Genomic DNA, 26334 nt, shown 5'->3' on the forward strand with positions numbered 1-26334 from the left:
AACGACCCTTTCGCAGGGGTCACCTAAGACCATCGGAAAACACATATTTTCGAAAAAATACGGAAAATATAAAAATAATTTTACGGTTAGGGGTCACAACATGAGGAACTGTATTAAAGGGTCACGGCGTTAGGAAGGTTGAGACCCACTGTACTGCAGAGAGTAGAGGTGGCGCAGTGGTTAGAGTGCTGTACTGCAGCCACTTCAGCTGACTGTTATCTGCAGTTCGGCGGTTCAAATCTCACCGGCTCAGGGTTGACTCAGCCTTCCATCCTTCCGAGGTGGGTGAAATGAGGACCCAGACTGTGGGGGCGATATGCTGACTCTGTAAACCGCTTAGAGAGGGTTGAAAGCCCTATGAAGCGGTATATAAGTCAAACTGCTATTGCTATTGCTACTAAACCATCACATATGCCGCAGCAAGCTGCGAATCAGGGGGTCGGTTGAGATCCATGCTGTATCTGCAACCGTCGTTAAGTGTGCAAGGTACCCTTCCAAAACTCACTTGGTAATCTTCCTCCTTCGTCAGAAGGTTGTTCAGTGCCTCGTTGACGCCTTTGTTGTTGTGATTCTGGACCGAGCGCAAATAAGGTTTCACGAGAGGTAGCTGGTTAACCTACGGAAGCAAAGCAAACGTTTTAAGGCCAAAGGAAAAAAAGAAAAGAAAAGACGATGAATGTTTTGTTTATTTATAAAACTCATAAAAGCTGCCTCCTCGCTTCCGGAGACTCTACGCGGCTTACAGAAAATGAAAACATAATAATATGCAATAACAACATATTGCCCAAAACTGGAAAAAACAGGGAAATTCCACAAGAAGAGAAAGTGATTAGGAAAATTCTGATTTGTGCTGCAATGGATAAATTGATGTGGGAATTGAAGAACGAAGACGAATCAATACAATACAATAGCAGAGTTGGAAGGGACCTTGGAGGTCTTCTAGTCCAACCCCCTGCCTAAGCAGGAAACCCTATACCGTTTCAGACAAATGGCTATCCAACATCTTCTTAAAGACTTTTCCTCTCTGTTTCTCTCCCTCTCTCTCTCTGTCTATCTCTTTTTCTCTCTCTCTGTCTGTCTGTCTCTCTCTGTGTGTATCAAGAGAGACTGTATGAATGTATTGGTTTCAATGTTTACTTTGATGACTTTGAAGGGCCAAATTGTGGGTGAAATTATCCTGATCTACATAAATCTCCAGATGGAGGAAAGATATGGTCAGCTAGTGCAGAATGAGAGAGTTGGAAGGGATCTTGGAGGTCATCTAGTCCAGTGTTTCTCAACCTTGGCAACTTGAAGATGTCTGGACTTCAACTCCCAGAATTCCCCAGCCAGCATTCGCATTCGCTGGCTGGGGAATTCTGGGAGTTGAAGTCCAGACATCTTCAAGTTGCCAAGGTTGAGAAACACTGATCTAGTCTAATCTCCTGCCTAGGCAGGAAACCCTACACCATTTCAGACAAATGGCTATCCAACATCTTGTTAAAGACCTCCAGTGTTGGGTCATTCACAACTTCTGGAGGCAACTTCTGTTCCACTGATTCATTGTTCTAACTGTCAGGAAATTAGAATCAGAATATTATAAGATCTGGGATAAATTTTATCAATTGTTGGAACAAAAAGGGAGAGACCCAATATAAGAAATGACTACGGTAGGTTTATAGAATGGAGATTAGAATTACGTATGAAAAATGTATAAGACAAGAACAAAGGAACAAGGATGGAAGTATGGTATTTTTTACATTTGTAATACTGAATAGACCAATTGTAAATAAGCATGGTGGTTATGATATTTAACTTTATATTTTAGCATGTATGGCAAAGACATTGCCAGGACGGTTACGCCATGTCCGATGTTTTAATGGGTGTCTAATAAAAAACTTAAACAAGGAAAAAAAAAACCATGATGGAGAAGGAATAAAAATAAAGAATAAATATAAAATTTGTCTTCCACGAAACCGGTCCCTGGTGCCAAAGTGCCTTAAGAGCATTCCACCTGAATGGAGTGATTGGAGAATTCTTTCCCAGAAGTGGGTCTTTTTCAGTCACCTTGGCGAAGAAGCTGACCGTCCTGGTGTGATCCAGCCGTGGAGATAATACGAGGAGGAGGTCGTTGATCAGCAGCGGCTTGTAATCCAAATAAAATTGAAGGGCTCTATAATACAACTCCACATTGGCAACCTGGAGGGTGAAGAATGAGTGGAGAAAACAGGGACATACATTGAACAACCCAATGTTGAAGAATCCATTTCCAAGACTCAACCACATTGAGTGTTGTGGTTCTTTCCGGCCTGGAGAGCAGCTCTTCCACAAACCTGAAGATACTCCAGTCCAAACGCTGTAAGCAGAATGATTGCAATCAATCACTCCAGCGGAATAAGATAATGAGTCCCAGAATAATTTCAGCAAGGCAAGATAAACACATAGAAGGACAGCGGGAATTCAAACAGTCAGGAGAAACGCAAGGCACAACTCTAGATGATTTCAGCATTTGTTCCCGACAAATGCGCTTCCCAACTGCCTCTCCTTTAAACTCCATCCCCAGGTGTGCCTTGTGAAGGGAATCGGGGCCCTTTCCTTCCTCGTAACCCACACAACCCACGTTGCTCTCTTCTGCGTACTTCCCGGCGCGCCCTAGGATGAGGAGGGGTGGTGGTGGTGGGCCTTGGTCTTCCTCTGAACCCCCTCTCCCTTGTTCTACCTCTCCCCTGCTCTGACCAGCCTGTCTTTGCCCTTCCCCAGATTCCTCCACAGCCAATGGAGCCACTCTCCCTCTCTCTGTCAGCTGATCTTCTTTCATCTCAGAGTCACACAAGTAAAGATTGTTATTACTACTATTATTATGCATATGTAAAATGAATACACTGTTTACTAAATACTTAGATCTGTAAAAGAAAAATGTATAAATATTTTTTTTTAAAACAAGGAATGTCCTTGTGTCAATCTTGAAGGCCCTCCCTAGCAACTTCAACTGGTCCAGGGAGCAAGTCAAGCCACAGCGCACATCAGTGTTGTGGCCCAACAGGTGCCATTGGAGCTGCCACCAGATTCCGACAGCGAGGGGCCCTCTGAGTCAGCTCTGGAGGATGTGGAGGACCCTGGACAGGGTTCCAACTCTGAGCAGGGCACAGAAAGGCTGATTGGCCACCAGGAGGCACCTGAGCCTTGGACCAGTGGGGAGGAGACAAGGGAGAGTGAGCCGGAGGCCAGTAGTGAGTTGTTCCTGAATGCACGAAGCTCCATCGAAGAGCTACTAGGTGTCAGGAACAATTATGCAATTACAGGAGGTGATTGTACTCAGCTGATGGTCATTAGGCTCCTCTCCAGACTATAAAAAGCTACTTGTGCACACGGCCCTCTTTGCAGAAGTCAACGCAGGAACTGAATGTTGGAGAACATTACTGGGAGCTTGGCAGGCTGGATTGCTGCCAAGGTCCTTATCTGTTTGTTATGCTTGTCTTTCAGCCACCGAGGTTTTGGTGTCTTGCTATTAAAGTACATTCCAGTTAAGCTTGTCTCGGCATTCGTTACTGGACGGAGGAGGGGGTCAGAACACATCACCATGGTTGGCCACTCACCTTTGCAATGATGTCCTTGAACTGTACTTCCTTCCAAGCATCCGTGGGATGGTTCATCATGGTCATGATTGCGTTGTCATATTCTTCGTATTTATCGTAGAGGAAGACAAGCTCTCCCCAGAGGTGGGCATGTTCTGCTGCTCGAAGGACCTTGAAAAAAAACATGAAGTCAGAAAGAGTGAAAAGGAAGACCCCCCCAAGGCACAGTATGGACCCCAGGAAGTTACTGGTATGCAAACTACTGTATTTTTTCTGAGTATAAGCCACACTTTTTTCCTTCCTAAGAGGCTGAAAATATTTATTAAGCACTAAGAAATATAATTAATAAAAAAATAATTGGAAAAAAATTGGAAAGGAGTCCCTGCGTATTTTACTCGTATCCGACTCTAAGGGGTGATGGACATTTCTCTTTCAAGACTGTTGACCCTGCGCTGTCCAAAGACATTTCCGTGGTCATCTTGCCAGCATGACATCACGGAGCGGTGTTACCTTCCTGTTGTGGCCTAGCAGAAGCCGTTGGAGCTGCCACCAGACTCCGACAGCGAGGGACCCTATGAGTCAGCTCTGGAGGAGGTGGAGGACCCTGGACAGGGTGCTGACTCCGAGCAGGGCGCAGAGAGGCTGGTTGGCCACCAGGAGGCACCTGAGCCTTGGACCAGTGGGGAGGAGACAAGGGAGTGTGATCCCGATGTCATGATTTGGAGCAGTGGGGAGGAGCCAAGGGAGTTGTTCCTGGATGCCCGGCACCAAAGAGCTAATAGGCGTAAGGAGCAGTTACGCAGTTACAGGAGATAATTGCACTCAGCTGGTGGTAATTAGGCTCCTCTCAAGACTATAAAAGGAATGAGTGTGCATACGCCCTTTGAAGGAGTCAACGTATTCAATTAAAGTTGGAGAACTCTCGTGGCTAGCTTGGCAGGCTGGACTGCTGCCAAGGTTAGTCTGTGCTGAATTGCTGCCAAGGCCTGAACTGTGCTGGATTGCTGCCAAGGCCCTGTCTGTGTGTTAATAAATCCTTGAAGTATCTCTGTCTCGGCGTGCTTTGGTGTAGGACGAGGGGGGTCAGAACACTTTCCCACCAAAGTGGTACCTATTGATCTACTCGCATTTTCATGCTTTCGAACTGCTAGGTTGCCAGGAACCATGAGGCCAGGATGGGAGTTTTAAACATTTAGTAGAAGAAGCTGGCTGGAAAAAAACAGAATATCAATAGTTGCTTGACCTCGGGAACTTCAAATACCTTTGGGATGTTGACTCTGGACCAGAACAGCTCCAGATGTTCTCTCATCTTCTGGGGTTTATATTTGGAATATAAAATAGCAAGCTCGGTAAACATTCCCATGTGGGCCCGTTCCAGACCGAGAGCGGCTTCCAAGAGACCAATCAGCTCCTCAAAATATCCGCGGCCCTGTGAGTTAAGAACACAACAGGTTTAAGCAGCTTGGATGGATGACATTCGCAAATGAACAAGAAGAGAAGATAATCCACTGAACGCCCATTCCGGCATATGAATGCATAAGAAACCGGACCATTCGAACGTCCAGTCATCCAGAGAACCAATCAGCTGCTTAGAATTTAACAACTTCAAACGAACAACCAATCACACGACCAACTGGACCACCCAAGACATATAGAAGCTAAAGAGGAACAGGACAAGGAAGTCCTACGGATGACGTTATCTAGTCTGGTCACGAAACGTCCAGGAACTAAATTCAAACAAGCACAGAGAGCAAGACCACTGGCAAAATCTAACACCCGAGTATTTCCTGTTATTAAAATCCCCTGAACTACCTGTGTTCCCACAACCTAGGAAGGAAACATCTTAAGAAAGGGGCAACTCTGCTCACAGAGGAGAAATCCAAACGTTTTTTTATTTAAATGTTATTTGTCGAACAAAAATTACAAATTCGAACAAGTAACGTTAAGGAAATTAACATATGTGAGGGATGATAGACATGTTACACCCGCACATCCTTAGGGACCTCTTAAATGTAGTGTGAGGTCCGCAGAAGTTAACTTAGAATAAAAAAGGTGAAAATTAATGGCTGAGACAATGGAATCAGGTAAGATATTTCCAAACTCTTGAGAAAAATTGAATTTTTTACAGTTGAGTTTAGAACGGTTTACTTTAAGTTTAAAGCAATAGCACTTAGATTTATAATACCGCTTTACACTGCTTCACAGTCCTCTCTAAGCGGTTTACAGAGTTACAGCCTCTTGCCCCCAACAATCTGGGTCCTCATTTTACCCACCTCGGAAGGACGGAAGGCTGAGTCAACCTTGAGCCTGGTGAGATTTGAAGGGCCAGATTGCAGGCAGCCGGCAGTCAGCAGAATTAGCCTGCAGTACTGCACTCTAACCACTGCACCACCAACTGCTTGAAGCAGTGGTTTGCACACGTTCCAATTAAAGCTAATCGTATTTGGACAGAACTAACAATGAGCAACAGGGACTTATTCATCAGGGAGATTAAAAACGGAATACGGCATGCCAAATTTCATTCTAAAATGCAAATTAAAAATTCAGTTAAATGTATATGTCTTCCTGGTCCTCTGCTGGGATTATTTTAATGCTATTGTCGAAAGCGAAGCTGGTTTGCGGCTCATTTGAACCACAAATACGACAGCTGTTGCTTTAACTTTAGCAGTTCAGTGGGAGGAAGCGCAACCGAAGTATCTTTAATAACTTTTACGCCATTGTCAAAGGCATCCCACCTGGTAGTAGCTTATCAGTTCTTCCAGTTCATCCGCGTGAATGACGATGTGCAAGCCGCATATCTGCGCAAGACGGAACTCCTTTCCATTCACGCAGGCAAAACACACCTGCAAACAAACGAAGAGACTCTTAGCAAAAAGTGAACAGTCAAACCCAGTGATTCAGTTACTACAGTCTGTCGCACAGTCAGCCAGATGTTCAGACTGGATTTGGCATTTTTGTCCACCTACCGAGCCTGTTGCGGCCCAGCAGGAGCCGTTGGGACTGCCGACAGACTCTGATAGCAAGGGACCCTATGAGTCGGCTCTGGAAGATGTGGAGGACCCTGGGCAGGGTTCAGACTCCGAGCAGGGACCAGAGAGGCTGGTTGGCCACCAGGAGGTGCCTGAGGCATGGAGCAGCGGTGAAAGTCAAAGGAAGTTTGTCCCTGATGTCAGGCACTGGAGCAGTGGGGAGGACCAAAGGGAGTTGGTCCCTGACATCAGGCAGAGAAGGGCGGAGAAGCGAAGGCAGCAATTACGGAGTCAGGCTCATAGGAGATAGTCAGGCCCAGGTGATTGTGATTTGGCTCCTCCCAAGAGAGTATATAAGAAGAGACTTTGGGAGGAGACCTTTTGCAGGACACAACCATTATACTAGGCTGGAGAAGCTCTTGTGTGTATCTCTTATCTGTGGGAGTCTGGATTGCTGCCAATGTCTTGACTGGGAGTAATTACTGTGAATAAAGCATGGCTAACAGTAAGCTTGTGTCGGCGTGACTCACCGGTCGGAGGGGGGTGAGAACACGAGCCCTTCCCATGGGCCTGGGATAGGCAGAGGTGGCTGTGTGATGGTGTTAAGTTGTATTGTCGCAAAATGAAATTGACCGATGGCGATTTTGTCAATGCCAATAGTGTACAAGTGATGCTCCAGATGTTTTGGGATCGCACTCCAGGCATCTACCACTATTGGTAGTGAGATATATTTGAATATCAGTAGCTCGGGTTGGTTAGTTAAGCTGTTGAGTTTGAGCTCCGAGCTTGGCAATTTGGTTGCAAACGTTTCGTCACCATTCGTGGAGACATCATCAGCTTGCTTTGAGTTGTGCTCATCTGCCAGTGCACTGGCCTTTAAGTACCTTTGTGTGACACTAATTGGTGTTGGTGTTGTTTGTTCAGACCAATGCTAATTTGCATCTCACGAAGACACTTAAAGGCCCGTATTCTGACAGACGAGCACAACTCATAGAACTGATGAGGTCTCCTCAAACATTGATGAAACGTTTGCAACCAAATTGCCAAGCCCAGAGCTCAAACCAACAGCCTTAACTATTGGTATTATCTTTGCATTGGTGTTATTATAGAATTATTATAAGTTCCCCCAAATCACAAAACTGCATCTCAACTGACTTTGGCCGTTGTTAACCCTAAAGTTGGCCAAACTGTGGCCATTTTTTTTGTTAAGTTTTCTCTAGGGAGGTTTCTCTTCTCAATGCTTCGGGCTACACAGCCTGGAGCAAAGGGATATGGGAGAGGATGTAGAGATAGCTGGGGTGTTATAGCCTAAATAAAATTCTTTCCCCTGGGAATCAAGGACGTTGGTGCAGATGTTCAAAAGGAGGAGAGTGAGGTCACCTAGCAACTGGACTGTATGCTGATTGGACCAGACTCTGGGGGAAGTGACAAAGTTTTACTTTTAATTGGGCGTAAAATCAACAGGAACTTGGAGCTGGTTTTTCACCAAATCTGTGCCAATTAGATACGTCCCAATAAAATGTTCTTTGAGGAATTTGCCTGCTTCTGAGTTCTTATTGAATGGGATGTATTACTTGGAAACTTGATAGTCGTGTCATGCAGGGGAATTCACTAGAGAAAGAAATTATGTTTGGAAGGATTAGTGGTAAAAGGAAACCAAGCAGCCGAAGGTAAAACTCAAAAGGGGAAAAAAGGAAAAAACTTCGCGCCGAGGAGAGCCATGTATTTAGCTCCTTCTGGGCCGAAGACTGAGTTTAATCTGTGGAGTCAGAGGAGGGGTAGAGGTGTGGCCTCAAGATTTACCTCAGTCTCCAGGCAGATGGGCCATGACAACACCCAGCTGTGACTCATCCCACGCCCCACTTCGGAGACTGAAGAGGCTTTTAGAATCGCCCCATAGAATCGCCAAAAGTCGGACACGACTGAATGGATATTAACATCGTTGCAGGTACTCCTCCACTTTCGACCATCATTGAGCCCAAAGTTTTTGTTGACAAGTGACGCATTTGTTCAATGAGCGTTGCCCCCCTTTTACAACTTTTCTTGCCACCGTTGTTCAGTGAATCCCTGCAGTTGTTAAGTTGGCAGCACAGTTGTTAAGTGAATCTGGCTTCCCTATCAACTTTGCTCGTCAAAAGATCGCCAAAGGGGATTTTACCCTGAAGGGAACTCAATCCGGTGAAGTGGAATCCAAGCTGAAATAATGATGATGAATTTGCCTAGCACGCAGCCGAAATAATGATGAATTGGTCAAGTAACCAAGCTGAAATAATAATGATGAATTTGTGAAATAATAATGGTGAATTTGTGAAATAATGATGATGAATTTGTGAAATAATAATGATGGATTTGTGGAAATAATAATGATGAATCTGTCTAGTAACCTAGAGAGAATTATTTTGCATCTCTTTAGGCTGGACTGAGTTAAAAAACTGAACCAATCCAGTCAGAGGAGGCGTGGCCAGCAATTTGCGTAACTCAGTCTCAAGGCTAATGGACAAAGTTAACCCATGCTTGGATTCCCCAAGCAGCACACAGGAGAACACATTTTGGTGCCGCTGTAACTTCGAATAATCTCTAATCAAACTGTTGTAAGTCGAGCACTACCTGTACTGTATTTGCACATTGACCACTGCAAAAGGGATCTTAAATATATATGTATGTATGTATGTATGTATGTATGGTCACATGATGACCTGTTTAACGACCGGCACAACTTGTCTCCAGGCTCAATGATGGTCGTAAGGACTTCCTGTGTCTTTCTCCCCTTGAACAATGCTAAGCAAGTCACCTCCTTCCACGTCCTGGTGCTGTTGGCTTTGCGGGCGCTGTCGACAGCTACTTGGTACTCCCCTAGGTGCACCAAGGTGGAGGCCAGGCGCGCAAAATTCGACACATTATTGTAGAGCAGCTTGGCCGCATCGTACATCCCTTCCTCGTAGCATCGGTCGCCGACCTGAAAGGAAAACCGAGGACAAAACCAACCAATGAAAAAAGTGCAGAATGTTGAGTGCCAACATCAGGGTGCTAAGTAACAAACCACGAATTAGAATTAGTTTTTTGTTATTCTTCTTAGAGTTTGCACCCAATCTAGTTACGAGGCCTGCTTGTTTGGCTATGCGCTACCAATGCATGATAGCAATAGCAAAAGCACTTAAGACTTATATACTGCTTCACAGTGCTTTCCAGACCTCTCTAAGCGGTTTAGAGTCAGCCTCTTGCCCCCAACAATCTGGGTCCTCATTTTACCCAACCTGGAAGGATGGAAGGCTGTGTCTACCTTGAGCGGTTCAGGATTGAACTCCCAACAATGAGCAGAATTAGTCTAGAATGCTGCATTCTTACTACTGTACACCATGGATGGATGGATGGATGGATGGATGGATGGAAGGACAATATATACTGCTTCACAGTGCTTTCCAGCCCTCTCTAAGCAGTTTACAGACTCAGCCTCTTGCCCCCAACAATCGGGCTCCTCATTTTACCCATCTTGGAAGGATGGAAGGCTGAGTCAACCTTGAGCCTTGTGAGAATCGAACTGCCAAAGTGAAGGCAGCCGGCAGTCAGCAGAAGTAGCCTGCAGTACTGCACTCTAACCACTGTGCCACCATGGCTCTTAGGACGCAACCAGATTTTGTTCTTTCCCTGCAGTTTGCTAGTTGTTAAACATTTTAATAATCTGTAAATCGCCCGGATTCTCTTGGGAGTCAGGTGACTGATGCATTTAATCAGTTATTATCATGATGAACCACTACACCATGTCATTTCTTAGAAATGATGTTTAATGAATTGTGCTCGAAGTTTAAAACCCCCAATAAAATTTAATATTGCAAGCCGCCCAGGGTTAACCTGCGTTTAGATAAGCGGCCAATTAATTGGATCAATAAACACGTAAAATTACCTGCTGTATGTGTGCATTGTTAGGGCCGCTGACAAATTCTTCTAGCTCCGAAAGTCGGTTAGTTTTGGCTAAGGCAAAAATCAGTTCGGTCTCAACGTAAGATTCTCTGGCTTTCTTCTGGGCCATTTGCAAGAATTTGACTAGGTCCTCCCAGTTATCTTGAACACACAAGAGACACAAAAAGAGACAACAAATAATTTATTTTACAATTACATTTCAGGATGTCAGGCATTTGCAAAAAACAGCAATGTGCTGTGGCCAGCGGAGTTGGCAGCAGAGTCGGACAGGGAAGAGGTTGGGGAGGAACATGGGCCAGTCCCATGTTTTGTGTATTTTAAATAGATATACCTATCAAAATCTGTACACTGTAGTGATATGAACATTTAAGGTTCCCAATCGCACATACTCTATGTGCTATTCGTTTCTGATTCTAGGGGGTGGTGTTGTTCATCTCCGTTTCAAAGCCGAAGAGCCAGCGCTGTCCGAAGACGTCTCCATGGTTATGTGGCCGACATGACTCAACGCCGAAAGGAGCACGGGACGCTGTTCCCTTCCCACCCAAAGGTGGTCCCTATTTTTCTACTTGCATTTTTACATGCTTTGGAATTGTTAGATTGGCAGAAGCTGGGACAAGTCACGGGAGCTCACTCCGTTATGCGGCACTAGGGATTCGAACCGCCGAACTGCCGACCTTTCTGATCGACAAGCTCAGCTTCTTAGCCACTGAGCCGCTAAGTGAAGAGAAATAAAAGAAGTCATGTATATTCTTACACGATGTTGAAAAAAAACCAAGAGACTGAAGCCAATAGAATCCGTGACTATCAAATGGTGGCTTAGCTAAGGGGCAAAACTGTTCTGATATTCAAGTGCAAAACCAATGTATTTAAGTACAATGACCATAAAGATTAATACTTAAATCAAAAATTGGGCTTACCGTTTCTGTTGGCTGCCTCCACCACCTCCATATAGGCAGAAGGATCGTCCGCCTTTATGTAGGAATCTATCGCTTCCTTAACCAGATCCTTCTGAAGCTGGGCTCTGCCTAGCTGACTCCACACAGCCGGCTCGTTACACCTCTCGGCAAATTCATAGGCACGGTCCAAATTGCCGATGTGTTCTATCAACACCTATAAAAAAGGGTGCAAGGTGAGTCTTCAGAAAACCCCCCTTAGGAAAAATAAAGTGGCGGGGGGGGGGGGGGAGAAAGGGGTCCAGGTTTTTCAAGGGAGGAGGCAAGCCAACCATCTAAACCAGATGGCCCAGATGGCCAAGTTGAAGACTTTGTGGACTCCAACTCCCAGCATTCCTCAGCCAGGAAGGAAGGAGGAAGGCAAATCAGATGGCCAAGCTGAAGACTTTCAACTCCCAGAATTCCTCAGCCAGGAAGGGAGGAGGCAGGCCAACCATCTAAACCAGATGGCCAAGTTGGCCAAGCTGAAGACTTTGTGGACTCCAACTCCCAGAATTCCTCAGCCAGGAAGGAAGGAGGAAGGCCAAACCAGATGGCCAAGTTGGCCAAGTTGAAGACTTTGTGGACTCCAACTCCCAGAATTCCTCAGCCAGGAAGGGGTGAGGCATGCCCAACCATCTAAACCAGATGGCCAAGTTGGCCAAGTTGAAGACTTTGTGGACTCCAACTCCCAGAATTCCTCAGCCAGGAAGGGGTGAGGCATGCCCAACCAGATGGCCAAGTTGAAGACTTTGTGCACATCAACTCCCAGAATTCCTGGCTGAGGAATTCTGGGAGTTGAAGTCCACAAGTCTTAAAAGTGCCCAACTTGGGAGATCCCAGATCTGAACCAACACTAGGAAGAAAAGGGGGGTGGGGGTGGGGGGTGGAAGCTCCCTTTGAAGATCGGCCAGCTGCCGATTTTGGCCCCCACCTGAATGGCGGAAGTGTTGACGTCAAACTTCCTGAAGATAGCGAAAGCTTCCTCATAGAGCTCGTTGCTGATGGCGATGTTGGCGATATCAGGAGCATCGTAGTTATCCAGCCGGTTGATGTACTCCATCACCCGAGTGCGGTCAGCTTTGATGGCCGTCAAGATCAAGAGGTTCTGCAGATTCCTTGCGAGAAAGTTCACGAGGATAAGGGTTAAGCCAGCATGGTCCAGCAGTAGAATTTACAACCATTCAATTAGTTTGGGCTTAAATTGGGATTAGTTTGCAATTAGATGACGATTAGTTTGGGCTAAAATTGGGATTAGTTCGGGTTTAGTTTGGTCTTAGTTTGGGATAGTTTGAGCTTAGATTGGTCTTAGTTTGGGTTTAGTTTGAGCTAAAATTGGGCTTAATGTGGGCTGGTTTGATCTTAGTTTGGGCTTAGATTAGTTTGGTTTTAGTTTGGTCTTAGTTCGGGTTTAGTTTGGTCTTAGTTCGGGTTTAGTTTTGGATAAAATTGGGCTTAATGTGGGCTAGTTTGGTCTTAGATTAATTTGGTTTTAGTTTGGTCTTAGATTGGTTTTAGTTCAGGTTTAGTTTGGGATAAAATTGGGCTTGCTCATATTGGGTTTAGTTTGGTCTTAGATTGGGTTTAGTTTGGTCTGATTGGTCTTAGTTTGGGGTTTAGTTTGGGATAAAATTGGGCTTAGTTTGGTCTTAGTTCGGGCTAAAATTGGGCTTAGTTTGGGGTTAGTTTGATCTTAGTTTAGGTTCACATTAGGATAGTTTGGATTAGATTGGTCTGCAGAGACGTTCCCTAAGGATGGGCTCCAGCACATGTCCGAAAGCTTGGAAGACAAAACCTCTGGTCCCGCTGACCGACCCAGTTTGTATCCTGCATTCGATTAGTGACCATTCAAAATTACAACTGAACAAAGGGACTTAGGACCGGTTTTCCACGCTTATAACCACTGCAGAATCCCAACAGTCACATGGTCAAAATTTGGATGCTCGGCAACTGGCATGTGTTTGTGATGATTGTACTGACCTGGGGGGGGGGTGCCATTTGATTGCCATTTGTGACTTTCTCAGCAATGTCAAGGGGGAAGCCAGATTCACTTAACAACGGTGCTACTAACTTAACAACTTCAGAGATTCACTGAACGACCGGGGAAGAAAGGTTGTAGAATGGGGCAAAAGTCTCTTAGCAACTGTCTTGCTTAGAAAAGGGCTCAATTGTGGCCATAAGTCAAGGGCCATCTGTAATAAGATTCAAATATAAGTTACTTTATCTATAAGTATTATATATATTTATATATACGTAATATAGATAGATGATAGATAGATAGATAGATAGATAGATAGATAGATAGATAGATAGATAGATGATAGATAGATAGATAGATAGATAGATAGATAGATAGATAGTATAAGTATAACATCTCGAGGTATGTGTTTTGTTAAGATACAGCCTGTTGTGCCTTGAAATGGCTTCTACTCTACTGCCGTAAAATGGATTCTACTGTACAGCGCAGTGGAGTTGCCATGGTAACGGCTTCACAGTACTCCACAAGGGGGCTCCCTCTGGTAAAGGGTAAAACCCAACATTAGAAATTACGTTTGGTCCGGACATTTCCCCCTTATAAATAAATACCCTGGCAACGCCAGATTATCGGCTAGATAAAAAGATTTTTAAAATGTCATATAAAGATGACCTTTGGAAGGCAGAAAACGGTCTTCCCTACCTGTGCTCGCTGAAGACAGAATTATCCAGGACAATCTTTTCAAGCAGCTCAATCAGTTCGTTGGGGAGGTCGGCGGTCATGAATGCTTTCACCGTCACAGAAACCTCTTCCGGATCTTGAGTTTCCGATAACGCCGTCTGGACAACCTAGTATTTGGGAAACAGGACGCCACTGACCATCATTAAGCACAATCCTGGCCCAGCGAAGGGCGAAAAGCAGAAACGCACTGGGGTGTCTTGAAAGGCTGTTAGCCGGGACTTTGCTGGAGAGGAATTCACTTTAAACTAAATAAAAAAGGGGTTTTATCGGGACAAGGAGTCGGCTTTGGGCTTTTGGAAAGCCAAGGTCAGAACAGATTCCAAATCTCTCGCGTACCTGATCAATGAGGGGTCTTCTGAAGGGGTTGTTCTCCTCCAAAACACTGACCCACAATTCTGGATCTTTCCTTCGCACCAAGTAACGAGCTTCGCTTTTAAATAAAGAATTCTCATTGCAAACCTGGGAAAAGTAAAAAAAAAAAAAAAAAAGCAACAGAAAAGGAAGAGGCTGGTGTTTAAAAAGTAGCGTTCGGATCGGCTGTCATTTAAAAGGACTTCTTCCCAACTTTGAAGTTAGCGGCAGCCGTGTTTCAAACATGGTGGATTTTTCAAAATTATTGTTATATTAGTTTCTATAGCCGAGTGGTGCGGGACCTAAGAGGTGGAGCTCTCAGCTGTCAATCAGGAGGCCGTGAATTCGATCCTAGGTAGAAACAGATCTCTCTCGGGGCACAATGAGATTATATCTGCTGAATAAAAACTCCGCATTGGCAACAGGAAGGGCATCTGGCCAGTAAACACTCGGCTCCATTCAGCTGTCCAGACTCCACCTGACAAGGGAGTATGGGGGCATTAAAAAATGATGATGAGTGGTGCGGTAGCTTAGAGGTGGAGCTCCCGCCTCTCAATCAGGAGGCTGTCAGTTTGATCCTAGGGAGAGGCAGATATTTCTCTCTGGGCACAATAAGATTACCGTATTTTTAGAGTATAAGACGCACCAAGATTTGGAATAGGCAAATTTTAAAAAAAAGGTTTTGCACTCCGCAGACCTCCCAGAAATGGCCCGTTTTTCATGGTTAAAAAAAGGGGGGGGCATGCATAGCCTTTAGGAGGCTTGTAGAGTGCTCCTGGGGGCTGGGGGGGGGGAATTGAGCAAAAAAAGGCCAGTTTTTCACTTATTTCTGCCCTCCCCAGCCCCCAGGAGCACTCTGGAAGCCTCCTAAAGGCTATGCATGGCCATTTTTGCAAAGGGGGCGGGGGTTTCGGGAGGCCAAACATGCTGTATTCTGTCTATAAGTATAATCTTTATTGTCATTGTACAAAATAAATACAACGAAATTGGTATAAGACGCATCCAGATTTTCACTCTCTTTTTTGAGGGAAAAAGGGTGCGTCTTATACTCCGAAAAATACGGTATATTTTCTGAACAAAACTCTGCATTGGCAACAGGAAGGGCATACAGCCAGTAAACACTTGGCTCCAGATGTTCAGACTCCACCCGGTAAGGGATTTCGGGGTCATTCAAAGAAGATGATTACTTTCTACGTCCCTTTGCTCCTTCATATCCAATGTCAGTGTTCACTCACCTTGATGAGCTCGAGGTCACACTGCCCCCTTTCATAAGCCACACAGGCCAGGTGAGGGTCTCTCTTTTCACAATACTTTCCGACAACACAGCTGTCGTAAAAGGGATTCTCCCGCAGGAAGCGCTCGGGGTTGTTGTTGCTGTCGATGTAGATTTTTGCCAGGGCGTTGTGCGTTGCCGGCTCTTCGCAGCCTTCGTGAATCCGAGACTCCAGCCAAGGCAGGAGCAGCTTAAGCCTCGAAGAAGAACACGGATCTTTAGTTCACTCTTGTCTGGCCAACATTTAACCGATTGATCAAGTTATCTCAGAGGCAGCACTGCAGGTTAATGCTGCCGACTGCCAGGGCCCCCGGGATACTGCGGCCGTTATAAATACAGGGGGGTTGCCAAGCGTCCAAATTTTGTTCACATGACTATGGGGATGCTGCAATGGCTGAGATAGCAATAGCACTTAAGACTTATATACCGCTTCTTGTGGGAAACAATAGCAATAGTACTTAGACCCAGTCAGGCTGCCAAGCCGCAAAGGCTGCAGACTTGCTGGTGTAAGTAAAGGTAAAGGTTCTCCTCGCACATATGTGCTAGTCGTTCCTGGTGACAATCTCCGTTTCAAAGCCGAAGAGCCAGCGCTGTCCGAAGACGTCTCCGTGATCACGTGGCCGGCATGACTCAATGCCGAAGGCGCACGGAACACTGTTCCCTTCCCACCAAAGGTGACTCCTATTTTTCTACTTGCATTTTTACATGCTTTCGAACCGCTAGGTTGGCAGAAGCTGGGACACGTCACGGGAGCTCCCTCCGTTATGCTGCGCTAGTGATTTGAACCGCTGAACTGCCGACCTTCCTGAAGGACAAGCTCAGCGTCTTAGCCACCGCATCCCTTGCTGATGTAGGGGAAGCTAATTTAATCCTTCTTGGGGAATAAAATATTCTGAAGGTCCCTGTGGGTCTCACCTGTTCCTCTTCTCAACTTCGGCCACCAATTCGTCGGTCGAGAACTGACCTCTCACCACCATGATCAAGTTCTTAATGACATCTTCCGAGCAGTCCACGTCTAAGAGACCTCCCACGACGGCAGGGATGCGGCTGGGATTGACCTGAAGTGGGACAAAATTGTTGCGTTTCAAGGGCTTGCAATCCTACCATCGCACAAGCCAGTCTTAGGAAGGCAAACTTCCAACCAACCTTGAGTTTGACACTCCTGCTCTATACCCATGCTCCAGGAATTCTGGGAGTTGAAGTCCACACTGTATTTTTCGGCGTATAGGACGCACCATTTCCCTCAAAAAAGGGGGTGAAAATCTGGGTGCGTCTTATAGACTGAATAAAGCATTTTTGGTCTCCCAAAACCCCACCCCCTTTGCAAAAATGGCCATGCATAGCCTTTAGGAGGCTTCTAGAGTGCTCCTGGGGGCTGGAGAGAGTAGAAATAAGTAAAAAATGGGCACATTTATTGCTCGATTTTGCCTCCCCAGTCCCCAGGAGCACTCTATAAAGACTATGCATGCCCTTTTTTGGGGGAAAAACCCCAGGCCTGTTTTCGCGAAAAACAAGCTGTTTTTTGCTCATTTTTGGTCCCAGCTCAGCCCCCAGGAGCACTCTACAAGCCTCTTAAAAGCTATTCATGCCCCTTTTTTGGGACAAAAAATGAGCCTTTTTTTGCTCATTGGGGGGATCCCCCCCCCCAAGAGCACTCTACTAGCGTCCTAAAGGCTATTCATACCTTTTTTTTTAAAGGGCCTTTTTGAAATGTCTGCAGAGTGCAAAAACTTTTTTTTAAAAAAATTGCCTCTTCAAAATCTTGGTGCATCTTATACTCCAGTGTGTCTTATACTCCGAAAAATACAGTTTAAGATAAAATACAGTTTTAAGATAAAAAATACAGTTGCTACAGTTGAGATGCACTGCTACTAGAAGGATCTACCGTATTTTCCGGAGTATAAGACACACCTTGGTTTTTGGGGACGGAAATAATAATAAGAAAAATTCTGCCTCTGCCTACTAGCATCCATGGTATTCACATGACACATGGTAACAAGGTCAGCCAATGAATAGGTGTAGCAACTAAGTCAGCCAAGGAGGGCTATTTGGACTCTGAAACAGTCTTTGCCGTGTGAGCAACAAGGAGACAGGAAGGAGCCTGGCTTAGTCCAGAACTGAAAGTGAAACTGCTTGCGTTTTGCTTGCATTTACTGCTGCCTTGGAAAACCTGCTTTCGGTAATGTATTGTATATTATGACTTTGACTCCTGCTGAATTAGTTACCGTGCCTTCTGAATGTGATTGCTGCTGCAAACTCTGACCAACCAGGTCAGCTTTAGCATTTTTTTTAAAGTTGCAGCACTTATTACAGCCTGATTCAGCACAGCTAATTGGCGGGTGGATGGGACTGCCGGAATACCCCCCCCATCAGCTGTTCCATGCTGTAGGGATTGCCACAGACCATTGCTGCCTCCATGCTTTGCGTTTATGGCCTCTGGTGGGGTGGGGCTACATTCGGTTTGTAAGATGCACCCAAATTTTCACCCTCTTTTGGTGTGTGTGTGTGTGTGTGTGTGGTGCGTCTTATATGCTGAAAAATACCATACTTTATTTATTTATTTTTTGTACTCAAACATGAAGCCGACCTGCTGGAAGTGTTAAAAAGTACAAAGGACCTATTATCACATATGGTGGACCTGCCCAGAAACGAAAAAATATTGGACAAAAATTTGGAAATGGGTGCAAAAAATTACAGAACAGATAAAATACAAACCCGAAATCTTTCTACTGGGAATAATCAAAGGGAAATATACAAAGAAAATTAAGTACATATTAACACATCTGCTAACTACAGCTAGAGTAGCATTTGCCCAATGCTGGAAGCAAAATAATACCCCCTCGGACAAATTAGTCATAAAAAAAACCCTTTGGATTGTGCAGAGATGGACAAATTAACACTGAAATTAAAAGATAAAGAAGAGTCGGAATATTATGAAATTTGGAACAATTGGTACAAATGGCTGCAAAACAAGAATAAAATTAATTAAGCCAAAAAAACAATATATATAAATATATATAGAACTGTGTATAAAAGTGTGTAAATATAGAAGCGAAATCTTATATACATGTACAGGTATGTTGACATAACAATATTGATATAATGACTATAAGGTGTTGTAGAAGGGAAAAAATAATTTAAAAAAAAATCTGCTAAAAAAAAAGAAAAAGAAAAATACGATACTTTAAACGGCTGTTAAAATAGCCTTAAATGGAAAGGCAATGCACAATGTACCTTCTGAACATAGATCTCGATGTACTTCTGTAAGTTGTTGCGGTACAAGTAAAGAACCAAGTCGTGAACAAAGTCAAATCTGTCACAGACGATGATCAAGGGAAGCTGGTCTGTGAGCTTGGCTTCCTACATCGGCAGAAAAAAGAAAGAGACAAAACATAAATCAGAGATTATTAAGGAGAGAAGTACACTAATACGTTTTCTTCTTCTTTTACTTGTGAACCCCCCCGAATGGGGTGAGGAAAGCTGTAATTTGCCATATCAAGAGGGTAACATGAATTATGTAAGTGGGGACTGAATGTTGGGATGCAGGTGGTACCCAGAAATTGCGTCTTTATGGGCCAGACGGAATTTAAAAACTGGCCTTAAGGAAGAACAGGAGGCAAGGCTAAAGAATTTAATTCAGTCCTAGGGCAACCAGACTAATTTAACCCATGCTTGGACTCTCCAAGCAGCGCACAGGAGAAGAGGGGCTCAACCTATTCCCCAAAGCACCTGAAAGCAGAACAAGAAGCAACAGATGGAAATTAACCAAGGAGAGAAGCAACTTAGAACTAAGGAGAAATTTCCTGACAGTGAGAACAATTAATCAGTGGAACAGCTTGCCTCCAGAGGTTGTGAATGCTCCAACACTGGAAGGTTTTAAGATGATGTTGGATATCCATTTGTCTGAAATGGTGTAGGGTTTCCTATCGGAGCATGGGGTTGGACTAGAAGACCTCCAAGGTCCCTTCCAACTCTGTTATTCTGTCCTGAATTCAAGCTGGAAAGAGGCCATCATTTGAAGCAGACTTGATTCAATTCCCAAGAAAACTCTTTTTAACCACCAAGCTTTTTGGGATAGTGATACACCAGAAGGAAATATATTTTAATTTGTGGAAAAACAAGACTTGTTCCTAATTTTAGGGTTACGGTTTGCGACGTATATTTACCATATTTTTCAGAGTATAAGACATAGTTTCCACCCCTAAAAGAGGGTGAAAATTTGGGTGCGCCTTATACACTGAATGTATAGGTGGGAGTTCTAGTCCCACTTTAGGCACGAAAGCCAGTTGGTTGACTTTGAGCCACTCACTAGGAGACGGTGAATTCTAGGTCCACCTTAGGCGTGAAAAGTAATTGGGTGACATTGGGCCAACCTCCAGGAGACTGGGAGTTGTAGTCCCACTTTAGAGATATAAGCTGGCAGGGTGACTTTGGGCCAATCTTCAGGTGACTGGGGATTCTTGCCCTGCCTTAGACATGAAAGCCAGCTGGGTGACTTTGGGCCAGTCCTTCTCTGTCGGCTCATCCCACCTCACAGGGTTGTTGTGGGGAAAATAGGAGGAGGAATGTGTGTTGGATATGTTCCCTGTCTAGAGTTATTTGTAAAAATAATAAGGGTAAGATACAAACAAACAGCCTAAAACAGTGTTTCTCAACTTCAGTGGTTTGGAGATGGCGGGGGGGACGGGACTTCAACTCCCAGAATTCACCAGCCAGCATCCCAGGAATTCTGGGAGTTGGAGTCCACCCATCTTAAAACGGGATGAGGCCGAGAAACAGCAGTCTAAAAGCTGCTGCGCCCAGAAATTCTACCTTCAGGAAATTTTTCACTCGTTCTGGATTGTAACAGTTGCTTTCGCGGCAGATCCTTTCGACCTCTTTGATTTGGCCGGTCTTGCAGGCCGCCTGGATGTATTTAAAATGGACATCCGGGTCTTGGCTGAAGTTGACAATAGAACCCAAGAAATAGAAGAGTCCTAGACAGGCAGAGAAACAAGAGGTTAGTGGAGGTGTGGGGATGAATTAATTCAAAGAGTTAAAAGTCCTTTTTTTTTTTGGCACGAGTCAGAAAATTATTAGGAAGTGTCAGAATATTCATGAACTGCAATAGGACATAGCAACAGGTCAGCCACTGGGGACTGGCTGGAATAGGACATGGTAACGAGGTCAGCCAATGTATAGGCATGGCAACTTGGTCGCCAATGGGAACTATTTGGTGAATGAAAGCCATGCCAGACAACTTGGAGCCTGGGTGTGGCTTACCTATGCAACTCTGAGTCTGTGCAAGAGAACTAATCTAGTCTGCTCTCTCAATTGAAACTGGAAACCTCTCTACCACATTGGAAGAATCTGCTGTTGGTATTGTACATTTATTCATGTGTTATTATGTATATAAAGAAGTTAATGAATCCTGCTGAATCAGTCATCTATCTGTGCTTTCTGGATTTGATTTTTGCAACAAACTCTTGACAGGAACCCTTTCATCAAATACTCTGCATCAAGTCCTTTCCGTTGTAGATGGCTTTACATTTGGGTTACAAAAACAAACCTCAATTTCATTTGAAATCGTATTTTATCCAATTCCCAGTTAAAATTGCCTTTATCGGTAATAATTTGTTCCTGGAACTCTGCACTTTGATATGGCCCAAGGGCTAATCAATCAATCAATCAGATAACTAAATAAAAGAAAATAAAAAAAAAGAAAAATAAACCAAATACATCGAAAACATTTTTCAAAACTCAACACGGGAATTTCAGCAGTTTAGACAACAGCGTTAAATACAAGACTTTGATTCTGATTCCATTAAGCCGAGGATAGGATAATTGCTCTCCGCGTAATATGGAGTAAATTAATCCTATCAGGTTAATGATGGGATTCCACTCATCCTCTTTAATCTGTCCACCAGTTTTCAACTCAATGACTTTACACTCTGCCATGCCAGTGTCAAGTCCACGGACCGTGTGTGTGTGTGTGTGTGTGTGTGTGTGTGTGTGTGTGTGTGTGTGTTGGGGGCCGCCCGTGTCCTAAATGTACCTTCGTAGCTTTTGAAGGACTCGAACAGTTCCACAAGGGACTGTGTGCCCAACTGTTCGTGATACTTGGAAGCCACCTGGACGCACAGCTGAAGATTTTGGCGGATGTTGGCAGACAACATTGCTCGCAGGCACTCGACGGAATCTTCAACAGACAGGGAGCCAAAGAAATTCACCAGCCACTGGGGAGGAGGGGGAGAGAGAAATCCCACCAAAGTTAAATATGTAAATAAATGCGTATATAATCTATAGCTGGCAACCCGACCAAACTGCATTAGGAAAAAGTAAGGATTAATAAAGGGACGCGATGGCTCATTGGCTATGACGCTGAGCTGGTTGATCGGAAAAGCCGGAAGTTCGAATCCCTAGTGCCACATAACGGAGTGAGCTCCTGTTAACTTCTTCCAGCTTCCGCCAACCTAGCAGTTGGAAAGCAGGTTAAAAAAAAATGCAAGTAGAACAATAAGGACCACAGCAGAAGGTAACAGCATTACGTGCGCCTTCGGCGTTTAGTTATGCCAGCCACGGAGATGTCTTCAGACAGCGCTGGCTCTTCGGCTTTGAAACGATGAGCACCTCCCCCTAGAGTCGGGTACGATTAGCACATATGTGCGAAGGGAACCCTTACCTTTACCTTAATAATTAAAGAACTAAAATCTGACTGCAGCCAAGAAATTAGAAGACATATGCTCCTGGGGAGGAAAGCTATAGCAAATCTAGACAGCATACTAAAAAGCAGAGACATCATCCTGCCAACAAAAGTGTGTATAGTCAAGGCTGTGGTTTTCCCAGTGGCAATGGATGGCTGTGGATCATAAGAAAGAATGGAGGCCTTTGAACTCTGGTGCTGGAGAAGACTCCTGCGAGTCCCTTGGACTGCAAGACAATCAAACCGGTCAGCCCTAGAGGAGATCAACCCTGACTGCTCTTTAGAAGGCCGGATCCTGGAGAGGAAACTCAAAGACTTTGGCCACCTAATGAGAAGGAAGGACTCCCTGGAGAAGAGCCTCATGCTGGGAACGATGGAGGGCAAAAGAAGAAGGGGACGGCAGAGAAGGAGGTGGCTGGATGGAGCCACTGAAGCAGTCGGCGTGAGCTTAAATGGACTCCAGAGGATGGTAGAGGACAGGAAGACCTGGGGGAACGGTGCCCATGGGGCCGCAATGGATCAGACACAACTTCGCAACTAACAACATCATTTGTTTTACCTCTGGATTCAGAAGGTGAGTATGCACGACAGCACGCTTGATATCGTAGAGATCCGTGTAGTGTTCCAAAGCTCTCTGCAGCAGGCCGGCCTTTTCACACAGCTGAGCAATGTGGGCTCGGTCGTAGTGGGTGAACATCTGGTTTCCCAAGATGGCATCGGCAACCTAAAAGAAAATTAACAGAAGCAGCACATCTTACAACATCACATATGGATTCTATAAGGAACCTTTAAAAAATAATTTAAATTTAATATGCTTTAAGTTGAAAGGATGCAATAGCTAGGCTTAATGGATGTTTAATAATTATATCAATTTGTATACAAGTATATTAGATTTCCCCATTATTAGATACTAAAAGTGGGGAAAAAACATGGAATTGAATATTACTAGACAATGTTACCAATGCTAAAATAATAGAATGATGTCACAATAAATTTAGTTATAGTTAAATTTTGAGTGCAATGCACAATGTAATGAACAGCTGTAGTCAAATAAATGATTAATAATGATAACAAAGCATTTATATATACTAGATTGATAATATGAAATCTTATACAAACTGTGAGGATTATGGAGATGATGTTGAAAAGCCTTTTTATAAAAGATAAACAATTCTATATAGAATAGATTAGAAAGATGTAATATCATTGGATGATTTCAGGATAATGTAATAAAATGTTATAATATAAATTTACTTCAAATTTAATATGCCTTATGTTGAAAGGATGTAATAATAGCTGGGTTTAATGGATGTTTAATAAGTATAACTATTTGTATACATGTATATTAGATTGATGATGCTAATAATGGGTAAAAAAAAATGGAATCAGAAACTATTAGAGAATGTTATCAATGCTAAAAGGTCCGTCCAAAGGAAAAATTTTCCGAAGGTAAAACACAAAAGAGAGAAAAAGAAAAAGAGAAAAAAAAAATCTCGCGCCTAGGAGAGCCAGGTATTTAGCTCCTTCTGGGCCAGAGACTGAGTTTAATCTGGAGAGTCAGAGGAGGGGTAGAGGTGTGGCCTCAAGATTTACCTCAGTCTCCAGGCAGATGGGCCATGACAATACCCAGCTGTGACTCCTCCCATGCCCCACTTCGGAGACTGAGGAGGCTTTTATGTTATATGTGTTGTGTGTTTGTGTTTGGCTGAAAATAAAAAATTTATTTAAAAAAAAAACAGAGAGAGAGAAATTGACCGGCCGGTGTCTAGGACAACTCTTCACGCCTATCTCGCCGCGATCAACTTGCCGCGGAAGAATTCCATGGGTGATAACTCAACTGTCAATCCTGAAGCTGGCCTGGCTGAAACCATCTTGGAGCTTCAGTGCTGCACTGGAGCAGAGGGATAGGGAGGGGGGATTAGAGATAGCTGAGGCTGTGTACTCAAAACAATGTACTTTCTCTTGGGAAAAAGTGGGTCTATTACTTGGAACTCTGACATCAATGCAATCAGCATTATCCGCCACTGTTTCTCCAAACAATTTTTCTCAATGGAAATAAGGTTGAAGAAATTGTGGTGGACAACATTTTTTCGCGTTGTCATCCAGCGTGGAATTGTCCCCACGTGTCGAGTTTGTGCCCATTCGGACCAGCCGTGAGAAGTTGACGCTGTATCTAGAAGAGGGACAACTGTTCTTCTCAAGAGGAAACCGTGGCGGGAGGGGGAAGCAGTTACCTGGGGAGCATGAATGAGATTCATCTCGAGCAGACGGGTCTGAAGGTGGCCTTCAGCGGGACGATTGTTCTTCAAGGCATCCAGCAAGAAGGAAGTACACTGCTGAATTAAACTGTTCTCCATGAACACGTCGACAATCTGCAGCAGGAGAACATATCAAGGGCACTGAAGACTTATATACCACTTCATAATGCTTTTACAACCTTAGAATCAGCATATTGCATATCTGGGTTTTCGTTTTACTGACCTCATAAGACTACTGGCAGTCAGAATTATCCTGCAATACTGCATTCTAACCATTGGGAAGGAAGGGAGAGAAGGAGGGAGAGGGGGAGGAAAGTGATAGAAGGAAGATAGATAGATGAGAAAAGGAAAGAAGGAAAATATATGATAAAGGAAGGAAGATCATGGAAGGAAGGAAAGAAGGAAGATGATAAAGGGAAGGAAGGAAGGAAGGAAGGAAGGGCAATAGCACTTAGATTTATATACCGCTTCACAGTGCTTTACACCCTTCTCTAAGTGGTTCACAGAGTCAGCCTCTGTTGGGCTTTTATCCTTGTAAGCTGCCTAGAGTCACAGAGTAATTTTTCATAAAAGATGGATGGATGGATGGACATTATGTACTGCTTCACGATGCTTTAGAGCCCTCTCTAAGCGGTTTACAGAGTCAGCCTCTTGACCCCCAACAATCTGTAAAATCCTCATTTTACCGACCTCGGTAGGATGGAAGGCTGAGTCAACCTTGAGCCGCTCAGGATCGAACTGCTGGCAGTCGGCAGAATTAGCCTGCAATACTGCATTCTAAGCACATAGCACCTATCTTTCAGTTATGGCAACCATCACACCACCAAAGGTTACAATTACATTACTTTCGGCTTCTGCATCCTGGAAATGACCCTGCTTCCATTGTCAGAAATGATTAAGAACAGTTCTCACTCCCTTGAACCACTGAGATTTTCCTATGAAAGTGCAGGCATCTTTATTACTTCACTGCACTTTCCACCAAGATCTATCCCTTCTTAACGACAATTATAGAAGACCCTAGGTTTGCTTGCTTCAGATACAAGATACACAAACGTTACAGTTCAACACGTCTCTGATGACACCATGTTAGATTTCAAGTTATCCACTAGAACAGGGATCTCCAAACTGGGCAACTTGTGGCCCACCAGCAAATCTGGCAACAGATTTGGACAGCAAGGAGGTTGGGGAGGAACCTGGGCCAGTCCTGGAGTCTGGGGAAGGCTGATGAGGGCTCTGTGTCGGAGGCAGAGAGGGGGCCAGGGCCATATGACAGTTATCAGCTGCCTTCAGAGTCAGACATCAGTGAGGCAGACAAACAGCTGGAGCCTCTTCCCAGTGTGCACATGTGCAGAGTTGCCGGATGAAGGGAACAGCTAAAGAACAGGGGTCGACTTGGGAGTAAGGCCACAGGTGAACAGTGGATGGCCCCTCCCAGAGGAAATAAAAGAGCAAAAGGGGAGTGGAGTTTACAGGAGACAATTAGATCGCTTCATTGGTTCGTGACTCTCTGAGACTCCTTGCCAAATTCTGCAGATCTCGGCCTGGCAGCTCTCCAAGCCAGATAAGGTCTGTGACTATAAATCCTCCTTTGAAAAACTTTGTGGGAGACAATAAATTCAATTCATTAGAGTGAAGATCTGTTCCTGACTTCTTGCCAAGGAATTGCTGCTACAGCGTGGAG

The 26334-nt window shown here is 44.4% G+C and overlaps 1 protein-coding gene across 6 annotated transcripts in view; it reads right to left on the reverse strand.

The window, feature by feature from the left end:
- CLTCL1 (clathrin heavy chain like 1) overlaps positions 1–26334 on the reverse strand; it is a 67576-nt gene that overhangs the window by 15791 nt on the left and 25451 nt on the right. For all 6 annotated transcript variants that reach the window (XM_087705706.1, XM_087705708.1, XM_087705710.1 and 3 more), the window contains exons 11-28: positions 24630–24767; positions 22955–23119; positions 21748–21928; positions 20526–20689; positions 18948–19073; positions 16629–16771; positions 15676–15910; positions 14426–14548; positions 14051–14196; positions 12308–12491; positions 11359–11551; positions 10425–10582; positions 9315–9479; positions 6290–6397; positions 4816–4983; positions 3576–3725; positions 2047–2178; positions 506–616 (exon numbers count right to left, since the gene is read on the reverse strand). In XM_087705706.1, the coding sequence (XP_087561832.1) occupies positions 506–616; positions 2047–2178; positions 3576–3725; positions 4816–4983; positions 6290–6397; positions 9315–9479; positions 10425–10582; positions 11359–11551; positions 12308–12491; positions 14051–14196; positions 14426–14548; positions 15676–15910; positions 16629–16771; positions 18948–19073; positions 20526–20689; positions 21748–21928; positions 22955–23119; positions 24630–24767 (2790 nt within the window). The remainder of the gene's footprint in view (positions 1–505; positions 617–2046; positions 2179–3575; positions 3726–4815; positions 4984–6289; positions 6398–9314; positions 9480–10424; positions 10583–11358; positions 11552–12307; positions 12492–14050; positions 14197–14425; positions 14549–15675; positions 15911–16628; positions 16772–18947; positions 19074–20525; positions 20690–21747; positions 21929–22954; positions 23120–24629; positions 24768–26334) is intronic.

Source organism: Thamnophis sirtalis, unplaced genomic scaffold (assembly GCF_051295495.1).
Source record: "Thamnophis sirtalis isolate CommonGarterSnake01/CBP01778 unplaced genomic scaffold, rThaSir2_p1.2 scaffold_2, whole genome shotgun sequence".
NCBI lineage: Eukaryota > Metazoa > Chordata > Lepidosauria > Squamata > Natricidae > Thamnophis > Thamnophis sirtalis.